Consider the following 18250-nt stretch of genomic DNA (forward strand, 5'->3'; position numbering starts at 1 on the left):
GCGAGGCCTGGTCGACCCCTCCCCCTATCCCACTGCCCCTCCATGAGCCCAGTGTGGCCAAACCCTTCTGGGGACACTTTGGACATGAGACACGGCATGGGAAATGAATCCTGGGGGATGGAGCTGGGCATGAGTGGCACGTCCCTACACTGCTCCTGGTGTCCCCAAGCCAGTCTTGGTGTCCCCAACCCACTCCTGGTGTCCCCAACCCGCTCCTGATGTCCCTAACCTCTCCTGGTGTCCTTATTCCCATTTTTGGTGCCCCATCCTGGTCCTGCTGTCCCCACCCCAGTTCCTGGATTCCCCACCCCAGTTCCTGGTGTCTCCATTCCCATTCCTGCTGTTCCCATCCCTGCTCCCAGTGTCACAAACCTGTCCCCAGTGTCCCATCCCTGTCCCCAGAGTCCCCATCACTGTCGCCAGTGTCCCATCCCTGTCCCCAGTGTCCCCACTCCCACCCCAGGCTCCCAGAGAGGAACTGCTGGACACTGGAGGAGGAACCTTGCCCCAAGCAGGATAATTTCACACCAGAACTAAAGCATCAGGAATATTTGTGGGTTTTGGCTCTAAAACATTGGAAAACAGGAAATCGATCTGTTAGCAAGAGCTGTGGGGTGGGTGGCAGCAGTGGGATGAGCTCTGCTGGCAGCTCTCGGCTTTCCTGGGAAGAGGGGAAGGGCCAGATCCAGCTCCGTGGATCGCTCCAGTGGTGATTCCCGCTGGGATGAGAGAGGGTCACGGTATCACCCTGTCCCTGTCCCCATTCCACAGGATGGACCTGGCTGGAGCCCATGGGGAGCAGGAGCTGCTCCAGAATCCCACCTGATCCTGCCTCAATCCTGCTTCATCCATTCTGCACCAATCCTGCTCCATCCATCCCACCTGATCCTACCCCAATCCTGCTCCATCCATTTCACCCAATCCCATACTGAAATCCCTCCCTGATTCCACTCCATCCATCCCGCACCAATCCCTCTCTGGAGTCCCAACTTGATCCTGCCCCAATAATCCCACCTGATCCCACTGTATCCATCCCACCCAATCCTTCTCTCTCCATCCATCCATCCATCCATCCATCCATCCATCCATCCATCCATCCATCCATCCATCCATCCCACTTGATCCTGCCACATCCACCCTACCCCAATCCCTCTCGGGAATCCCAACCTGATCCTGCTCCATCCATCCCAACTAATCCCACACTGGAATCCTGCCTTGATCCAGAATCCCACCTGATCCCACCCCATCCCTGCTCCCCCAATCCTGCTCCATTCCGTCCCACCTGATTCTTGTCTGGAATCCAGCCCTGATCCCTCTCCATCCATTCCACACCAATCCTGCTCCATCCATCCCACCTGATCCTGCTCCAGAATCCAGCACCCATCCCTCTCAACAATTCCATCTGATCCTGCTCTGGATCCCTGCTCTGATCTGGAATCCCTCCCTGATCCCAGTCCGTCCATCCTGCCCCGATCCCCCTCTGGAATCCTACCCCAATCCTGCTCCATAAATGTGGTTCAGCCATTCATTTCCATGTCCCTTCCTGCAGAAAGAGAAGATCCGTGAGATTCCAGCATGGATCACACACCGGGATTAACCCCAGGATCCACCCTGGGATGCACAAAGAGGGGATTCAGAGCTGGATCCACCACTGGAACTCACTGGCTGGCGGGTTGTATCCATTCCTGTCCCTCTTCCCTGTGGAAAAACAGTGGGATCAGTGTGGGTGGCGGCATTCCCAGAACGGGGCCCGGTGGATCTGTGCTCCTTCCCGACCCCCATCCCATGTGTTAATGGATTGGAGCCTCCAGACACCGAATCCAATGAGGACAAGGACGAGGATGGCAGCAGTGATGGACACAGCGATCACCATGGCGAGATTCCCGCCAGCTGTCGGCTCTGGGAAACGTGGGATAGTGAGGAGGGGAAGTGGAATCCCCATTCCAGGGTTCCAAATCCCCAATTCCCACATTCCCAGCCTCACCCCAAGTGAAGATCCCAGGTTCCAGCATTCCGGGATGCTCCACCCGGCACCGGTACTGCTCCCACTCCTCCGGCAGCACCTCGATCCTGGCCCAGGTGTGGGAGGTGCTGTCGCTGTTGGGAACGATCCCGCCCCACTCCGCCTCCTGATCCCAGATTTCACCCCCCTTCATCCAGTTGACCGCAATGGTGTTGGGATAGAATCCGTACACGTGGCAGGATAGGATCAGTGTCCCATGTTCCTCTTTTCCGGACACATGGACGTCAGGGACCACTGGAATGGGATAATGGTGGAACTCATGCATGGAATTGCATGGGAATGGGATGGGGGTGGTGTCTGTTCATGGAATTCCCACAGGAATTATCACGTTCCCAAGTCCTCCATTCCCAAATCCCAAATTCCCACCCACCTTTGCGCTTCAGCTCTTTCCACCCGTATCTGAGGTATTTCTGGAGCCATTCTGGGCAGACGTGTTTCAGGTAATTCTCCCGCCCCTCAGCCACATTCCCTTTTTCTTTCCAGAGTCTCCGGGTGATCTCAGCAGCGTCGTCGGCCGCCACAAAGCTCTTGGATCCCAGCTCGAAGGAGATGAAATCCCGCCCGTCGTAGTGGTACCGGCTGGATCCACGGACACTCCCATTGTCCAGGAGGTCACAGCCATAAAGCCACTGTGAGGTGTGGAGACCTGGGGGGATTGTACCAACAGAGACCCATGGAATTGTGTCCCCGCCCCACAGATCCCATCCCAGCCCCATAGATCCCCCACCCCAGCCCCACAGATCCCATTCCATCCACATAGATCCCAGCCCCATGGACCTCCATCCCAGTCCCATGGCTATCCATCCCAGTCCCACAGTTCCCATTCCAGCTGCACAGGTCCCATCCCCATAGGATCCCCCATTCCAGCTCTACAATTCCCATTCCAGCCCCATGGATCCCATCTCAGCCCCACAGATCCCATCCCAGCCACACAGATCCCCCTGCTCTGGTTGTACCGGTGCCGCAGCGTCTTCAGGTTCCTGGCAACTATGTGCTGGTTCCTCACAGCGATCTGGGTCTGGCTCTCCCAATATCCCTGCTCAGCTCCATCCTCCATCCACTGTGTCTGTAGCTCCACCTGGCCCTGCTCGCTGTCGTAGCGTGTGAAGAGGATCCCATCCATGAACCCCAAGGACATGAACTGGGGGACCCCCAGGCTGGGCTCTGACACCGCCACATCCAGGTAACACAGGGAGTGGAGAACTGGGGGGACACGGAGATTTGGGGGGGGCTGAGGGGGTCATGGATCAATGAAAGGGGAACTGGGAGAGCCAGGAAGGGGTTTGGGGATCCTGGGGCCAAGGAAAGGGGGGTCGAGGGGTGGGAAAGGTGGGGTGGACAGGAAAGGACGTGCAGACAGGTCCCGGTGTCCAGGAGCTCAGGGAGTTCCAGGGTTATGGAAGGGGGGGTGCAGGGACTGGGAGAGGTGGGGTGGGGGTTCCAGCAGGTCCCTGTGCCCAGGAAAGGGGGTCCAGGGCTCCCCAGTGCCAAGGAAAAAGATCACGAGGTGGGGAGACCTGGGATGGCTGGAATGGGGGGCTCGGGGGTCCTTAATGCAGAGGAAAGAGGAGGGTGGAAGCTGAGAAAAGCAGGAATTGGGGTCTGGGGCGGGTCTCAGAGTGAAGGAAAAGGAGGAGTCTGAAGACTGGGAAAGGCGGGATGAATGGGAAAGGGGGTGCGGGGGGGGGGATTGGTACAGGATAAAGGAGTGCAGGGGTGGGGTCCCAGTGCTCAGGACTGGAAACTCAGGGGGGGTCCCAAGGCCCAGAACCCCTTCTGGGACCCTACACAACACCCCAGGGACCCTCCCGGATCCCCTGGGACCCCCATACAGGATGAGCAGGGGGTGAAGAACTGGGGGGACGCAGAGACTGGGGGGGTTAGGAAGCGGAACCGGGAGAGCCGGGAATGGTCCAAGGTTCAAGGAAGGGGCTGGGAGAGGTGTGATGGGGGATCCAGGGAGTCCCTGTGCCCACGAAAGGGGGTCCATGGGTCCCTGGGGTTGAGGAGAGCGGGGTCTGGGAGCTGGGAAAGGCAGGAATGGGGGACCAGGGGATCCCTGGGTCACGGGAAAGGGGAGCTGGGGCGGGGAGAGGCAGGCGGATCCCAGGGACGCAGTTTGGGAGACGGGAAAGAGAGACGGGAGGAAAGGGGAATTCCAGGGAATTCATCTTGTAATAAATGGAATTGATTTGTGCTAACTAAATTGTAACGATTTGGAAAGTTATTATTAGAAGCAATCAAAAGAACCAGTGTTACGAGGCAGATGTACCCCTTTACAGATGTCACATGTTAAAATTGAGGTACAGGGTGTAGTTTGGAAAATAAATGATGTCTCAAGGCTAAAACGGCCTTGAGATGGACAAAATTAGAATGATTTTAGGTATTGGGCCTGAAAATCAGAAAATATCAGACTAATTAGTAGACTTACGTAACATGATGCTTAGTATGCACGCACAAACCTGTAAGGTTATGCAAAGGACAACGAGGAAGAGGAGAAGCCTTCGCCAAAAGACCACCAAAAGAAGACTGAAGACCCCCTAACAACAAGTGAGGCATGTGCCGTGAAGAAAAGTGACGTAAAGTCAGAAAAATGGGAAATAGGAGGAAACTTATGGGAAACACGAATGAGTATGTATAAGCATAGAGTATATAAGTTTAGCTTGAAGTGCTTTGCTTTTTCTACGTGGGGCAGGGTGGGGAACCCCCTCCGTACCCCGGTCGGTTTTGTACGTGAGGTGGGGTGATAAACCCTCCCTGTACCCCGGTAGGTTTTGCTTATACTTTAAACATACTTAATTACTGGCAGATTATATATATAAATTGTAATTTCTTGCTAAATTATGTTGTTTTACTAAACTGTATACTTTTATAGCAAATGACTGTTCAATTTACGAAATTGCACTCATTTTTAATTAAACTGCCATTAACCCAAGGGACCTAGTTGGCAAAATTGTAATTTCATTGATAACAACCGGTGAGGCGGCGGCGGAGCTCGGAGGCGGCCCCGGCCATCGCAGGTGGGAGCCGCGCTCGGTTCTGCGGGGGCTCGGGGCTCGCTGCGGGCCCGGGAGGGGGCGGCAGGGGGCTGTGGCGGGTGGCTTGTGCCGTGGGCGGCCCGTGTCGGCCCTGGGCTGAGGGCGCTGCGGGAGCGGCTGCCCGCGGTCTCCTTGCCGCTGGGGCCTCGGCAGGAGGCGGTGGCGGAGCAGCGCTGGCTCGTCCCGCTTCGTGTCGGGAGGCCGGAGGTGGCTGCGCTGTGCCCGGGACGCTGTGCTAGGGCCGCCTCCGAGCTCCGCCGCCGCCTCACCGGGCTCCGGCCGCTGCTGCCGCCGCTGCCGGGCCCGCACAGACGCTCCGGCAATGGCGGCTCTCCTGCCCCACGGCCGCCCTGGGGGCGCCAGCGGGGCCGGGCTTGTCCCCGTTCTGCCCAATCAGCGCGCGTCAGAACCACGAGTGACGGCAGAAGCAGCCAATCGCAGCCAGCGGCGGGCTCTGCACACGGCACGGCCTCTCCTCCCTTGGCCTGATCTCCGCCATTTCTCGGAAGCCTCGGCTGAGGAGCGGCCCCGGCGCTGGGCCCGGCCCGGGCAGGAGGCCAAGGAAGCGCCGCTGCGCTGAAGCGCCGGGAGCTCGGGGTGCCCGGGAGCTGAGGGCGCTGCGAGCTGGGGGTGAGTCCGGGATGGAGCAGGGCATGCCGGAAAGAGGCCAAAACTCTGTGACTGATTCCTGCCCCGGGCAGGGAGCAGAACACACAAGGAAAAGGCTCGGGGGTCTGGATGAGGGAGGGGACAGTTATAAATTGTTGTGACTGAATAAAAAGGGACAATTTAAATTATTACTCATAAAAAGCAATTTTATTAATTTAGCAAGCGGTAAAAGCAAGCAAAAGGCCAGCTAACTGGGGCGAGCTGGGGGACGCTGCTCTACTTCAGCGTCTCCACCCACGGTGCGCGCTTTAGCTGGGGAGGTTTCCCTTTATACAGTCCCTGTGTCGGTGTCTTCCTGAATCGCGCCGGCGCCTGCGCCACCAGAAGAAGAGGGTCTTCTTCTGCCTCCCGGTGGTCGTGGGGTGAAGGCTTGTAGTCTTCCTCAGTCCATGATCGGGCGTTGGTCTTATGACAGTTAGGCAATTCTCCTTAATAAGGAGATGTTCTAATTTTTGTTTGTGCCACTGGAGGCTGTGGTCTAACTTCTCTGCAGCTGCTGTAGTCTGGCTTCTCTGCAACTTCAGCTTTTTCTTTCTACAACCAGAGGTTGTGGTTTGGCATTTCTACAGTGTTAGGTCCTAAAACAGCTTCAGCAATTACATTATACTTAGACTAATTATATTAAATGAAATTTGATGAACGTTAGCAATCTATTACAGGGACAGTTCAATCCTTGGTCACGGGCACAGCACACCTGACTTGGGGAAATTAATTGAATTTATTATCCAACGTGTCAGAGGAAGAAAATGAGAAGTAAAGTAATTCCTACGGAAATCCATCTTCCCCCCAGCTGTCCCTCTTTCCCGGGCTTAACTTTCTGCCCCTGTCCGTCCCCCTCCCCGCCCAGAGGCACAGGGATGGGGGTCACAGTCAGGTCATGTCACTGCCTCCCCCTGAGGGCCAGGAATCCTTGTCCTGCTGCAGCCTGGGGTCCCTCCCAGGGGACAGAGTCCCTCAGGAGCAGGCTGCTCCAGCGGGGATCGCCAGGGGGATCCCCGAGTCCGGCCAGGAGCCACTTCCATGGCTCTGCAGGGGCTTCCCCCGGGCTCGGGGCCTCTCTCAGGCACCCCCTGCTCCGGCCCGGCCTCATTGCCCCCCTCACCCCCCCATGCAGCGAGTGCCCGGGCAGGGAGATCCACGATTTTCACGGGGCTGCATCTTGGAGTTTCTGAGCTTTATTGGGCTAAATGTTGTAGCTTTGTTTTTTTTATTGGGGCTGAATATTTCTATGTTGGGGGGATATCAGATTTTTGGTGTTTTGGAAGTTTTTGATTTGTCTTGAAGTTTGGAGGATTTTTTGGGCTGAATCTTGGTGTCTTAGAGGTTCTTACAGACACTAGATGCCCAATGACTTCCTGAGATGAACTTGGGCAAGGAGAAACCCTCAGCCCAATGCTTTTACCTTTCTTTTTTTCCCCCAAACCAGGATTTTTCATTCCCAAGCTGTGGCCAGATGGAGGAGGAGGAAAAGCCCTGGAGATCACGCACAAGGAGGGGCTGCAAACCCAGCCCAGGCAGCTGCGAGGAGGAAAGATCCTCCCTGTGCCGGGAAGGTGGCCGGAGATCCAGCCAGAGCTCAGAGCAGGGGGAGAAGCCCCACAAGTGCTTGGAATGTGGGAAAGATTTCAGCCACAGCCCCAGCCTGCTCCGGCACCAGGTGATCCACACTGGGGAGAAGCCCTACGAGTGTGGGGAATGTGGAAAGAGTTTCAGCTACCGCTCCAACCTGAGGGCACACCAGGTGATCCACAGTGGGGAAAGACCCTATGAGTGTGGGAAATGTGGGAAGAGCTTCAGAGATACCTCTGAACTGATGAGACACCAGGTGATCCACACAGGGGAACTGCCCTACACCTGCTTGGAATGTGGGAAGAGCTTTGGGTGGAGTTCCAATCTGAGGAAACATCAGCTCATCCACACCAGGGAGAGGCCCTACGAGTGTCCCCAGTGTGGGAAGAGTTTTCGGACCAGCTCCCATGTCCTCGTACATGAGCGGATTCACACAGAGGAGAGGCCCTTCCGCTGCCCCGACTGTGGGAAGGGGTTCAAGCACAGTTCCCACCTCACCGTCCACCGGCGCATCCACACTGGGGAGAGGCCCTACGAGTGTCCCCAGTGTGGCAAGAGCTTCTCCAGGGGCTATCACTTGACCCAACACCAACGGAGGCACCAGTAAGGGAAGCCCTGCGAGTGTCCCAAGTGCGGGAAGAGCTTCGTGCGCTGCTCCATCTCCATCCCCCATGGGAGGATCGGCGTTGGATGATCCCCAGTGACCCCTGTTGGGCAGAGCCCTGGTGATCCGTGGTCCTGGTGATCGGTGTTGGGAAGACACCTGGCTGGGAGGCTCCACATCTTCCTGGCTCCCCATGGGCACCTGGATGAACACCAGGGCAGGAACATCCACTGGGACACAGACCAACAATGGGAATTCCTTTGGGAGAGTGGATTTGTTGACTTTCAATCCCAGAAAATCTTTTGCATTCAATCCACCTATCTTCTGGTGGCATCAAGGTGGTCTTGGAGGTCTTGTCCAACCTTGGTGATTGCACAGTTTTCATTTCCTATTGCCCAGAGGTGTCTTCCACAGCCAGATGTCGATGAAACGGGTCAAAGACCAAGATTTTGGAGATAGTGGTCTGGAAAGCCTTCCAAAAAATGTTCCCTTCCACCCAAGCATGGGGATCCTCAGCTGGCAGAAATCCTTTCAATATGGCCTGATTGGCTTTTCATTTTTCTTTATCCCTTCAAAATATCCAATTTTGGGGTGAAAATAAAGACATTGAACTAAGACGTGGGTGAGGACATTGAGACACATAGACATGGTGGGACATAGACGTGGAGAGTGACGTGGGGACACATGGACAGGGACATGGCCATTCATGGGGACATGGGGGGGCGCAGGCACAGATGGAGACGTAGGGGACAATGCCAGGGATGGAAACACGGTGGGGACACAGCCCTGGGTGAGGACATGGTGGGACATGGCCAGTGATGTGTGGGGCCATGGCCATGGGCACTGCCATGGTGGGGAACTGGCAGGGGCTGTGGGGGATGCTGGGTTTGAGGGAGTTGAGGGTTCCTGGCAGGGACTTGGGGCTTGCTGAGGGCTTTGGGGAGCCCAGGCCGAGCGGCTGCGGCTGCGCTGGGAGCCCCTGGTGGAGGTTCTGGGGCAGCTGCTCAAGGACTCCCTGGCCTGGAGCCCCAGCTGGGCACTGGGCTCCTGGAAGGGAATGAAGGTCCTTGTGCCCAGGAGGGAAATCCCAGCACACCCAGGGTGTGGGGGGCAGCTGAGAGGCCACAGCAGGGAGGGGAAAGCCAGACAGAGCTGTCTCCCTCCAGAACTGCACCCCAAAAATCCCCAAAGTCAGGGATTTCTCATAGGAAAAATCTGCCAGGAGGTGCCTGAATTGAGGGGAAGGGGATATGGGAATCCCAGGCTGAGGGACCTGGAACCACCAAAGTCAGGCATGAGGGATGGGGCTGGTGGTTTGGGGGACACCGGAGAAGGGTGGAAGTGCAGGGGAAATGAGGTTGGCTGGGACCCCCAAATGGTGTTGGAGGGATCCACTCCTTCATCCTGCCTCCTCATCTTGTGCCTTTCTTCCACTCATTCCTCTGCCCTCCTCCTCAATCCCTTGACCTGTTCCCCCCAGGCCCAGCGCCCACCCTTGGCCTCACCTTTTTCCAATGCCTCCTCATTCCATGGGAGGAGCCGGGATGGAGCCAGGGCAGGTTGGGCTGGGGCAGCGCTGGGCTCTTGGCCTGGGCTCCCCCCATGCACCCCCTCCCCAAATTTCCCTGGCAGCTTTGGGGTGTCCCAGTGCCTTTTGGGGTTCAGTGGGTTCCCTGCTGGTGTTCTGGTGCTTCCCAAGGAGTCCCAGAGTGGGGTGACACAGGGGAGACACATGGGGGTCCCCATTCCCAGGGCGAAGTGGGAAGCTTTATTGGGAACACTGCGAGCAGCCAGGCGTGGGCAGAGTGGCAACAGGGCTGAGGGGGGACACACAACCCCCCCCCAAAAATCAGTGCGGGGACAGAGCGGGGGTCCTGGCCGGGCCTGAGGCCACGGGGAGGGGCTGCTGCCCCTGCTGGCTCAGGAGCTCTGTGGGCAGAGAAAAGGGGGTGACACCAGGCTGGGGGTCCCTGGAGGGAGCACACATGTTCACCCACATCCCACTGGCCCCCCGACAGGTGAGCTCCCAGCACCACCAGTACCACCAGTATGGTCCCAGCTCCCCCCACATGCCCCATCCCCAGTGCCTGGCAGGGGCCACCAGACCCAAAGCAGCCGCGCTGGGCCGGAGGGGTCCCCATGGTCCTGCCCTGCACAGTGCTGGGAGCACCAGTCTGGGCCAGTTCGAAGTGTGGGTGGAGAACATCAAAACCCACAAAAGTGGGGGTCCACCACAAGCCATTTAGAACCCCTGAAACTGCTGAAAAACAGGATTTTCCCAAAAAAGAGGTCACCTTCACCCTCTAAACTGAGCAGGAAACCCCCCAAAGCCCTTTATAACCCCCCAAAATTGGGAAAAAGCAGCAGGATCTTCCCTAGTACGGGCTCCCTATGTCCTTCCATGTGGGGCCCCACTCTAATGTCAGAGCCAGGTGCCTTCCCCTTCCAAGTTACTCCTCCCTCAGGATTGGAAGGTGCCCCAAAACCTCTTTAGTAACTGGATCACCCCAAGCTCATCATCCCAACATGTGTGGCTGTCTCATTGCAGACCCCATCCCCCAGATCGCCGTTGGGTGGGGGGAGGTGTTGGAGAGATTTCTCTCCCTTCTCCTTTGGTCCTGCTGTGAATAAATTCACACTGTGTGTCCAGACTGGGGCTGTTGTGCTCATGTCAATGCTGGAACCAGGATCCCTCCCCATCCTTCTCCCAGCTCCTGAGCCTTTCCTTGTATTCCATGTCCCTGTGCAGTTGCAGAGGGCAGGGACAGAGAGTTTTTGGTGGTTCCCAGCATCCACGCAGGGCCAACCCAGCCCCGGGGGTCCTGAGGGCTTTGTGGGGCTCCCCCATTTGCGGGACATCCCTGCTGGAGGAGGGTGTCCCCCCTTGGTGCAGCCCCAGCCCTCAGGCAGGGCTCAACCAAGCAGAGAACGCCCTCAATTGGGGCTTCATTTGTGGGCGGCAGGGGGCTGTGGCGGGTGGCTTGTGCCGTGGGTGGCCCGTGTTGGCCCTGGGCTGAGGGCGCTGCGGGAGCGGCTGCCCGCGGTCTCCTTGCCGCTGGGGCCTCGGCAGGAGGCGGTGGCGGAGCAGCGCTGGCTCGTCCCGCTTCGTGTCGGGAGGCCGGAGGTGGCTGCGGTGGGCCCGGGGCTGGGCGGGAAGATTCCCGGCGCCAGAGGTTTGTGTGGCCAAAGGAGGCAGAGGAGTGGTGTGCGAGTGACTTTATTGCTGCCCAAAGGGAGAGGCCATGGGGCATTTGCCATGCACTCTCTCCAGTTGTTGGAGGACACGGCCTCGTTTTTGTCCTGATTTTCCCGGCCGCATGTCCCTGTCCCTTTGCCCAACACTGGCGGAGGTGCTTGGAAGGTTCAGCCTTCCCGATCTGCCTGCTGCATGTGCTCGTTAATATGCACCACCCTTTTGTATAGGGTCCAATATTCTGTGAAGTCTTTGTTCTATTGGAATTTAAGGAATGTATCGGGAGTTTGTCTGAGCAGCAGTCCTTGTGAATTAGTAGTGTTTTCTGAAACTGGTGGTTTCTCCCATTGTTTGCTTATGTACAGATCTGTTATAAATGCAATGGCAAAATAGGGTTAATACAAAAAGCGATTTATTATAAAACAATTTTAATCACAAACAACGAGAGAAAAAAACCACAATAAATCAGTGCAGCGCTGGGTGGACAGGGAGACGTCTATACCCGGAGGTATAGATATACCCAAATCCACGAAGGAGGGTAGACTGTCCGGGGTTTTTATAGGGATTTTGTGTCCTGAGGCCAAAACTCCGAGCAGTTACTGTTCAACAAAGAGTTTAGATGACTGGTTGAATGAATTTCCTGGAACCTTGGAACTGAATCAATAGACGACTGGGCAGAGTCCGCTCGCATGTGAAAGGTTCTGAGTGCTTCCTGATTGTATCTTCGGTTGGACTCTCAGAGTGGAGTGTCCAGGTCCGGTGCGGAGTTGATGGATATCTCGGCTGGGCTCCTCTTATTGTTTGGCCTGATTGCATCTTCACTCGGGGCTTGCAGGAAGGGGTGCCCCGGTGTGGAGTCGATGGGCATCTCAGCCTGGCTCCTTTCTTTGTTTAGCTTAATTGTTCGTGTCCTGCTCTTTCTTTCAGGCTCATGAACGTTGCCTAGGGTCGTTACCGCCTGAATGGGTAGTTACTGCTGGGTTTGGGGAAATTCTTAGGCCACACTATATTTTATATAATTTTTACATTGTTACAAATCCAGTCATATACTTATTTATTCTTTCACGAATTTTTATCCAAGGTTACATTTATCACAGTCCCCCGCCTAATAATTTATCACATTAAAATTCGTGTTATTTCATTCATTTCTAGTGAGGGAGAACTGTGTAGTTTTAACTATATTTGTCTTCTTCCCAGTCTGTAAGTGAATTCTCACAGTATTCTTGAGAAGGGTTGTTTTTATTTTCAAATTTCTTTAAGGCTTCAACTGCTTTCTGGTTCTCTCTTTTCTCCTCTAACTTCATTAGTTTAGAGAAAAGAGTGGGTTTCCCTGATGCTTTTTCTGGGTCAATTGGAAGAGTGGCAATTTGCATTCCTTGCACAACAGAATGAATTAAGCTGATGAAGCAAGGAATCAAACACGGGAGAAAGATGATTCCAGCAATTGAACAAGATATAAAGAACACTAACTTTTTCCACCAAGCCCCCTGTCCAAATATCTGGTCCCACCAGGAGGCTTGCAGAATTGAGTTCCATTTTTGAACTGGCACATGTGCTACCTTTTTTATTTCGGCAGCTAGTCCTTTTATTGTCTCTCCATAATCATCTATTTCCATGCAACACTCGGATTCATTGTATTTACCGCATACTCCTCCTTCTTCGGCTAACAAATAATCGAGAGCTAATCTGTTTTGGTACACAAAAGCTCTCATTTGTGAATGTTGCTTCGCTAGGAGTTCTAGGGCCTCTGAGGTGTGGTTGGAAACTACTTCTACTGCCGCTTGTAACCTGATAAGTCTGTTGAGAAGGTAAATGGGAGTCCTGTAACCCCAACTGCCATCGTTTGCCCAAGTGGCAGGCCCATAATACTTAATGATCCTTTCGGCAGGCCATTCTTCTTCTTTCCATTTCTGACTGCCTCCTGCCATGGGTAGTTCCTGTTTTAATTCCCTCTTTTGTCTATTTAATGTTTCAAAGAGGGGAGCTCCCAGCAATTTACTTTCTGTTCTGGGTAGAGTAAAGAAAAAGGGTCTAATTATTCCGAGAGTGCAAGACCCCTTCCATTTCTTAGGTAGCTCACTATATGCTTTTTGCCACATAACCAGTAAATGCCAACGGGAGCTTCCCAGCCTTTGTTTGTTCTTGCCGGATCATCCCAATATTCTTTCAGGCCTTCTAGTGCTTGGAAGGGATTGGCCCCGGAGCTTTTGTACCAACATAGTTCAATTATTTCAACCCATTCACAGTGATTACCCCGGGTGCGACTCCAATAGCCCGCGGGTGGTTCAGGTTGCCAAGTTTTTGATTTACTGTCAGAATTCACTGTGAGTGTGCTTACACACGGGGTATAGCCTACTAAAACAGTGAATTCTTTTCCTTCTCTGCTAATGCAGACGGTACCAATTATCCTTTGGTCTATAACCCATCCCTCTGGTCTTTGTTTTGTTTTTGACATTTTAGAGCCTTCCCATTTTAGAAGTTGCTCTGGGGTGAGTCCCTCTCCCTTCCAAGGCCACCTTTCAGCCGATTTTAAACCGCCACAGATCCAACAGTTAGATAGACCTAATTCTGTGGCTATTTCTTGCATTAGGTCTATGAAAAGATTCTGGTTGGGGGCTGGCAATCCCCAATTGCTGTATTGTCTCTCTAATTGCTCATAGTGCTCACTAAGAGAGTTAAGCCTCTCTTGTTCTAGTCTCTTTTTCCGAATTTCTACTTCTCGCCTCTTTAATTCTAGGGTTAGTTGTTTTATTTTGTTTTCAGGGTCCATCCCTTCCTCATCTCTGGAGAAGCAGAACACTTGGTCGAATTGTAAACATACTCGGTCATCATCACTTTTTAACAAATCAAGAATTATCAGTTCATTACTAAAGGAGGCTTTCTCTTCATGTTTTAAATTTTTACCTTCCCAATACACTTTCCCCCCTATGGCACACATTTTTAAGTTTGCTTTATTGTAACACAAAGGGTTGACTTTATAATATGCTAAAAAGGTGGATTGTCTTTTTCCTCCTATCCAGACAGTTTTGTTACATTGGCTGCAGATTGGAATTGGAGGGAGCATTCCCACTTCTCTCCTATACCTGAAGCGGGTAGCTTTGGTTTTTCTTCTCATAGGAGTTTTAGACTGCCCGTCCTTAAAACTTGCCCTTGAGTGATAACACCAGACCTCCCCCTTTAGTTCACAGAGATTATACCGAGTGCCGTTGGATAAACAAAACCCCTTTTGTTGTTCTGGAGGACAGTCAATTATTCGTCCGGCATCTGTGGCAGTCTGACACTGCTCACACTTCCCTAGGGGATGCTCCCCCAGAGGTACCTCGGGACTCATTCCCTCGGTCAAGCACATGGCTAGATTCAGGACTATCAGGATTCCCCACCGGTGTATTCCTCTGCCTTGCCCTTCGCCCATATAAAAATATACGGCGGGGATTACCATCTTCCCGGCAGCAAGGATATTCTTCAGGGGCCCTTGTAGTCCTTATGGCGTACCTTCTTTTGAAAGCAGCCCACCGAGACGACTTAATCGTGTCTGTCCTGCACGGTACCTTTACTGTCTTTCGGCACTCGATTTCCAAAGCCTCTGCCTTGGAGTCTAGTTTCCCCCTTATCCCTTTTTGAAAAAGTAGGAACCACTCAGGAGAGTCGAGTTCTAACAACCCCGCCCTGGTGGCAAGTATTAAGAGACGGCTAGTCAAATCCTGTTCTTTTTCTAGACACTTTGTACACAATCCCTTAGGCTTGTACCCTCCCCAACAGTGGGTTACCCAAATCTGTTTACAATAAGCGCACTTAAAATGTATAAACGGAAAACAATCACATTCAGGGTTGATACAACTTATCTGGTCGTCACTGATCATATTGTGGTGATGCTGAAGCCTGATTTTCAGTTCTCCCGGAGGGGTGGTGACTTTCCACTCGGAGGTGTCGTAATCCTTTACTTTTTTTACTCGAGATGAGTGTGTCCAACCTCTTTCTGCAGTCCGGACAGCTGTGTCTGTGGTCAGGAGAACCAGGAAAGGTCCTTCCCAATGGAAGGTGAGGGGAAGCTCCTTCCAATCTTTGATGAGGACTTTATCCCCAGGCTGTATCTGGTGTATTGCGAATCCCAGAGTGGCGCTTTGGGGGATCAGTCCTCGTTTTCGCAATTCCTGTAAATTTTTGTTGATAGCAATGAGATATGGTTGTATTTGCACATCCTCCACTTGAGGGTGTCCTACTGGCATTCCATGTTTGTATGGCATCCCATACAACATTTCAAAAGGGGACAGACCCGTCTCAGAATGGGGCATCGTTCTAATATTTAGCAAAGCAAGGGGGAGACACTTAATCCATGACATTTTCGTCTCTATCATGAGTTTAGACAATTGGGATTTAAGTGTTTGGTTCATTCTTTCCACCTGCCCGGAACTCTGAGGATGCCAGGGAGTGTGGTATTGCCACCTAATACCCAGAGCTTCTGAAATTTGTTTTATAATTTTTGAAGTGAAATGAGTTCCTTGATCCGAATCAATACAATCCACTATCCCATACCTAGGGATGATTTCTTCTAATAGAATTTTTGATACTGTTTGGGCTGTAGCCCTTGCCCTGGGAAAGGCTTCTACCCAGTGCGTCAGTTTGTCAATTATTACTAATAAAAATTTATATCTACCGATTTTTGGTAATTCGGTGAAGTCCACCTGGATCCTCTCAAATGGTCTGTATGAGAGAGGACGCCCTCCCCAAACAGTTTGTTTGGAACTGGATCTATTCACTTTTTGGTAAACCACACACCCCTGTACCTCTTGCTTGGCAATTTCAAAAATCCCCTTGCACCCAAAAAATTTCAGGAACTGATCGGCCAGTGCCCGAGTTCCCCAATGGGTCTGTGTGTGTAGTCTTCGTAATACTCTCCTTGCCGCTCCGTTCGGGATTAGTTCCCTCCCATCAGGTAACCACCATTTTCCCTGTTTCACGACTCCCCCTATTTTCTTGAATTCTTCAATCTGCCTCTCTGAAGGGAGCACGGGGATTTCAGGTGATTCCTCCGGAGTCACCTCGGGAATACTTACAGTGAGCAGAGCTGCTCGTTTTGCCTCTTTATCGGCTAGGTTGTTACCTCGGGTTTGAAACTGCAACCCCGTCTGGTGTCCTTTTACATGGACAACTGATATTTCTTTCGGTTCTCGGACAGCCTCTAGAATCTGTCGGATTATTTCCCCATGAATTAGGTCTTTTCCTTTAGTATTTATCAGTCCTCTTTCTTCCCAAATCTTCCCAAAAGTGTGTACCACACCGAAAGCATACCGTGAATCTGTGTATATGGTCCCTCTCCTTCCTTTCAACCTCCGGAGGGCTCTCAGGAGAGCATAGAGCTCGCAAGCTTGTGCAGACCAGCTTGCTTTCAAAGGACCAGATTCTACAACCTCCCCGGATGCACCATTTATTATCGCATATCCTGATTTTCTTTTTCCCTCAATAATTTTCGAAGATCCATCTACAAACCACTTCTCTCCCCCTTCTAACTCCTGATCCTCTAAGTCCGGTCTTATTCTGGTCTGCAGCTCCACGATCTCAGAACAGTCATGTACTAATTTCTCTAGAGGTTCACTGAATAGAAACTGAGCAGGATTTTGTGCAGAAGTGGTTTTCAATTCCAAACCGGGTGAGCTGATTAAGATGGCTTCATATTTTAGAAGCCTGGAATCAGTCAGCCACTTCTCTGCTTTTTGCTGCAATATGTTTCTCACATCGTGGGGAGTGTAAACTACCAGGGGAGCCCCAAAAGTTATTTTCTTCACTTCTCCCACCAACAGAGCCACTGCTACAATTGCCTGTAAACACGTAGGCCAACCCCGACTAACAGGATCTAAGATTTTTGAAAGAAACCCTATAGGCTTCCTTTTGCCTGCCCATTCCTGAGTCAGGACTCCCTGTGCTGTTTGTCCACTCACATCCACAAACAACTGGAATTCTTTATTCGTATCTGGTAGAGTTAGTACAGGGGCAGTCATAAGAACAGTTTTCAATTTCTGGAAATTAGACTCATCCTGTTCAGTCCACTTCAGCCTGTCAGTGTTTAATCTTTCATACAAAAACTTCACTTTTTCACTGAAACCCTCAATCCACTGCCTGCAATATCCCAAGAGCCCTAGAATTTGTCTAATTTGCCTTTTTGTTTTTGGTGCAGGCAATGCAAGGATGCCTGCTACCCTCTCTGGGTCCAATTTTTTTTCCCTTGAGATATCCAATGTCCGAGGTATTTTATTTCAGGCTCTGTGAATTGCAGCTTGGATTTTGAGACTTTCAAACCCTTCTTTCCTAGAAAGTTCAACAAGGCAATTGTGCTTTTCCTCACGCTCTCCTCAGTCGGTCCAGCTATTAGCAAGTCATCTACATACTGCAAAAGCTTTGTCCTGTCCTCAAGAACAAATTGGGTTAACATTTGTTCTAAAGCTTGCCTGAAAAGGTTCAGAGACTCCACAAACCCCTGGGGGAGGACCGTCCACCTTAGCTGTTGCTTACGGTTTGTATCTGGGTCCTCCCACTGAAATGCAAAATAATCTCTACTCCTTTCATCCAGAGGGCAAGTCCAAAAAGCATCTTTCAAATCAATCACACTGTACCACACATCTTCTGGTGAGAGTCTATTTAGTAAAGTATAGGGGATGGCCACCACCAGGAATCTAGTCCGGGTCCTAGTGTTTACCGCTCGTAGGTCCTGGACCAATCGGAAACTGCCATCCGTCTTCCTTACAGCCAGGATGGAGGTGTTATGTTGAGACATGCAAGGTTCTAAAGTACCTCCTTTTAAGAGGTCATCAATTATTTGTTTCAACCCCCTTCTCCCCTCCATCGGGATGGGATATTGTTTAACCCTTATTGGGTCCTCAGAGTTCTCAATTTCTATTTTGATAGGTTTGATATCTAGCTTTCCTACCTCTCCCTTTGAATGCCATACTTCAGGGTTTATTTTCTCCTCATCTTTAGGAGTCAACTTAAATATTTTCACCACCAATTCAGAATTTTTAATCATGATATTAATCCTTAAAGCGACAATCATGTCCCTTCCTAACAAATTGTAATCTGCTTCTTCCACTAATAGTAAATTCCCTAAGCAAATTTTATTTTCAGATTCTATTTCCACATCTTTTATTACAGGCACTTCAAAG

At 52.2% G+C, this 18250-nt stretch overlaps 2 protein-coding genes across 2 annotated transcripts in view; one reads left to right on the forward strand and one right to left on the reverse strand.

Annotated features, from left to right (window-relative positions):
• The window catches only part of LOC102102660 (uncharacterized), a 191330-nt gene extending 182812 nt beyond the window's left edge, over positions 1–8518 (forward strand). Inside the window, 1 exon segment of the mRNA XM_088068938.1 lies at positions 7306–8518. Coding sequence (XP_087925064.1) covers positions 7306–7993 — 688 coding nt within the window. The 3' untranslated portion in view covers positions 7994–8518.
• On the reverse strand, positions 1255–5038 carry LOC102114578 (class I histocompatibility antigen, F10 alpha chain-like). Its single transcript, XM_088068924.1, has 5 exons — positions 4999–5038; positions 2828–3226; positions 2394–2669; positions 1663–2257; positions 1255–1543 (listed from the first exon to the last, which is right to left on the reverse strand). The coding sequence occupies exons 1-4, from the start codon at positions 5036–5038 to the stop codon at positions 1791–1793; spliced, it is 1182 nt and encodes a 393-aa protein (XP_087925050.1). The 3' UTR covers positions 1255–1543; positions 1663–1790.
• Positions 8519–18250: the final 9732 nt, after the last annotated feature.

This window comes from Pseudopodoces humilis, chromosome 33 (genome assembly GCF_049639895.1).
Source record: "Pseudopodoces humilis isolate 2021_Gansu_Grassland_sample_001 chromosome 33, ASM4963989v1, whole genome shotgun sequence".
Classification (NCBI taxonomy): Eukaryota; Metazoa; Chordata; class Aves; order Passeriformes; family Paridae; genus Pseudopodoces; species Pseudopodoces humilis.

What these genes read in the sequence shown, in the direction of transcription:
- LOC102114578 (XM_088068924.1), bottom strand. Translation starts at nt 5,038, where the DNA reads ATGGCCGGGGCCGCCTCCGAGCTCCGCCGCCGCCTCACCG. An exon ending in GCTCCGCCGCCGCCTCACCG is followed by an intron (nt 3,227 to 4,998) that starts GTTGTTATCAAT and finishes GTGTCCCCCCAG; the next exon opens with TTCTCCACTCCCTGTGTTAC. An exon ending in GAAAGAGCTGAAGCGCAAAG is followed by an intron (nt 2,258 to 2,393) that starts GTGGGTGGGAAT and finishes ATCCCATTCCAG; the next exon opens with TGGTCCCTGACGTCCATGTG.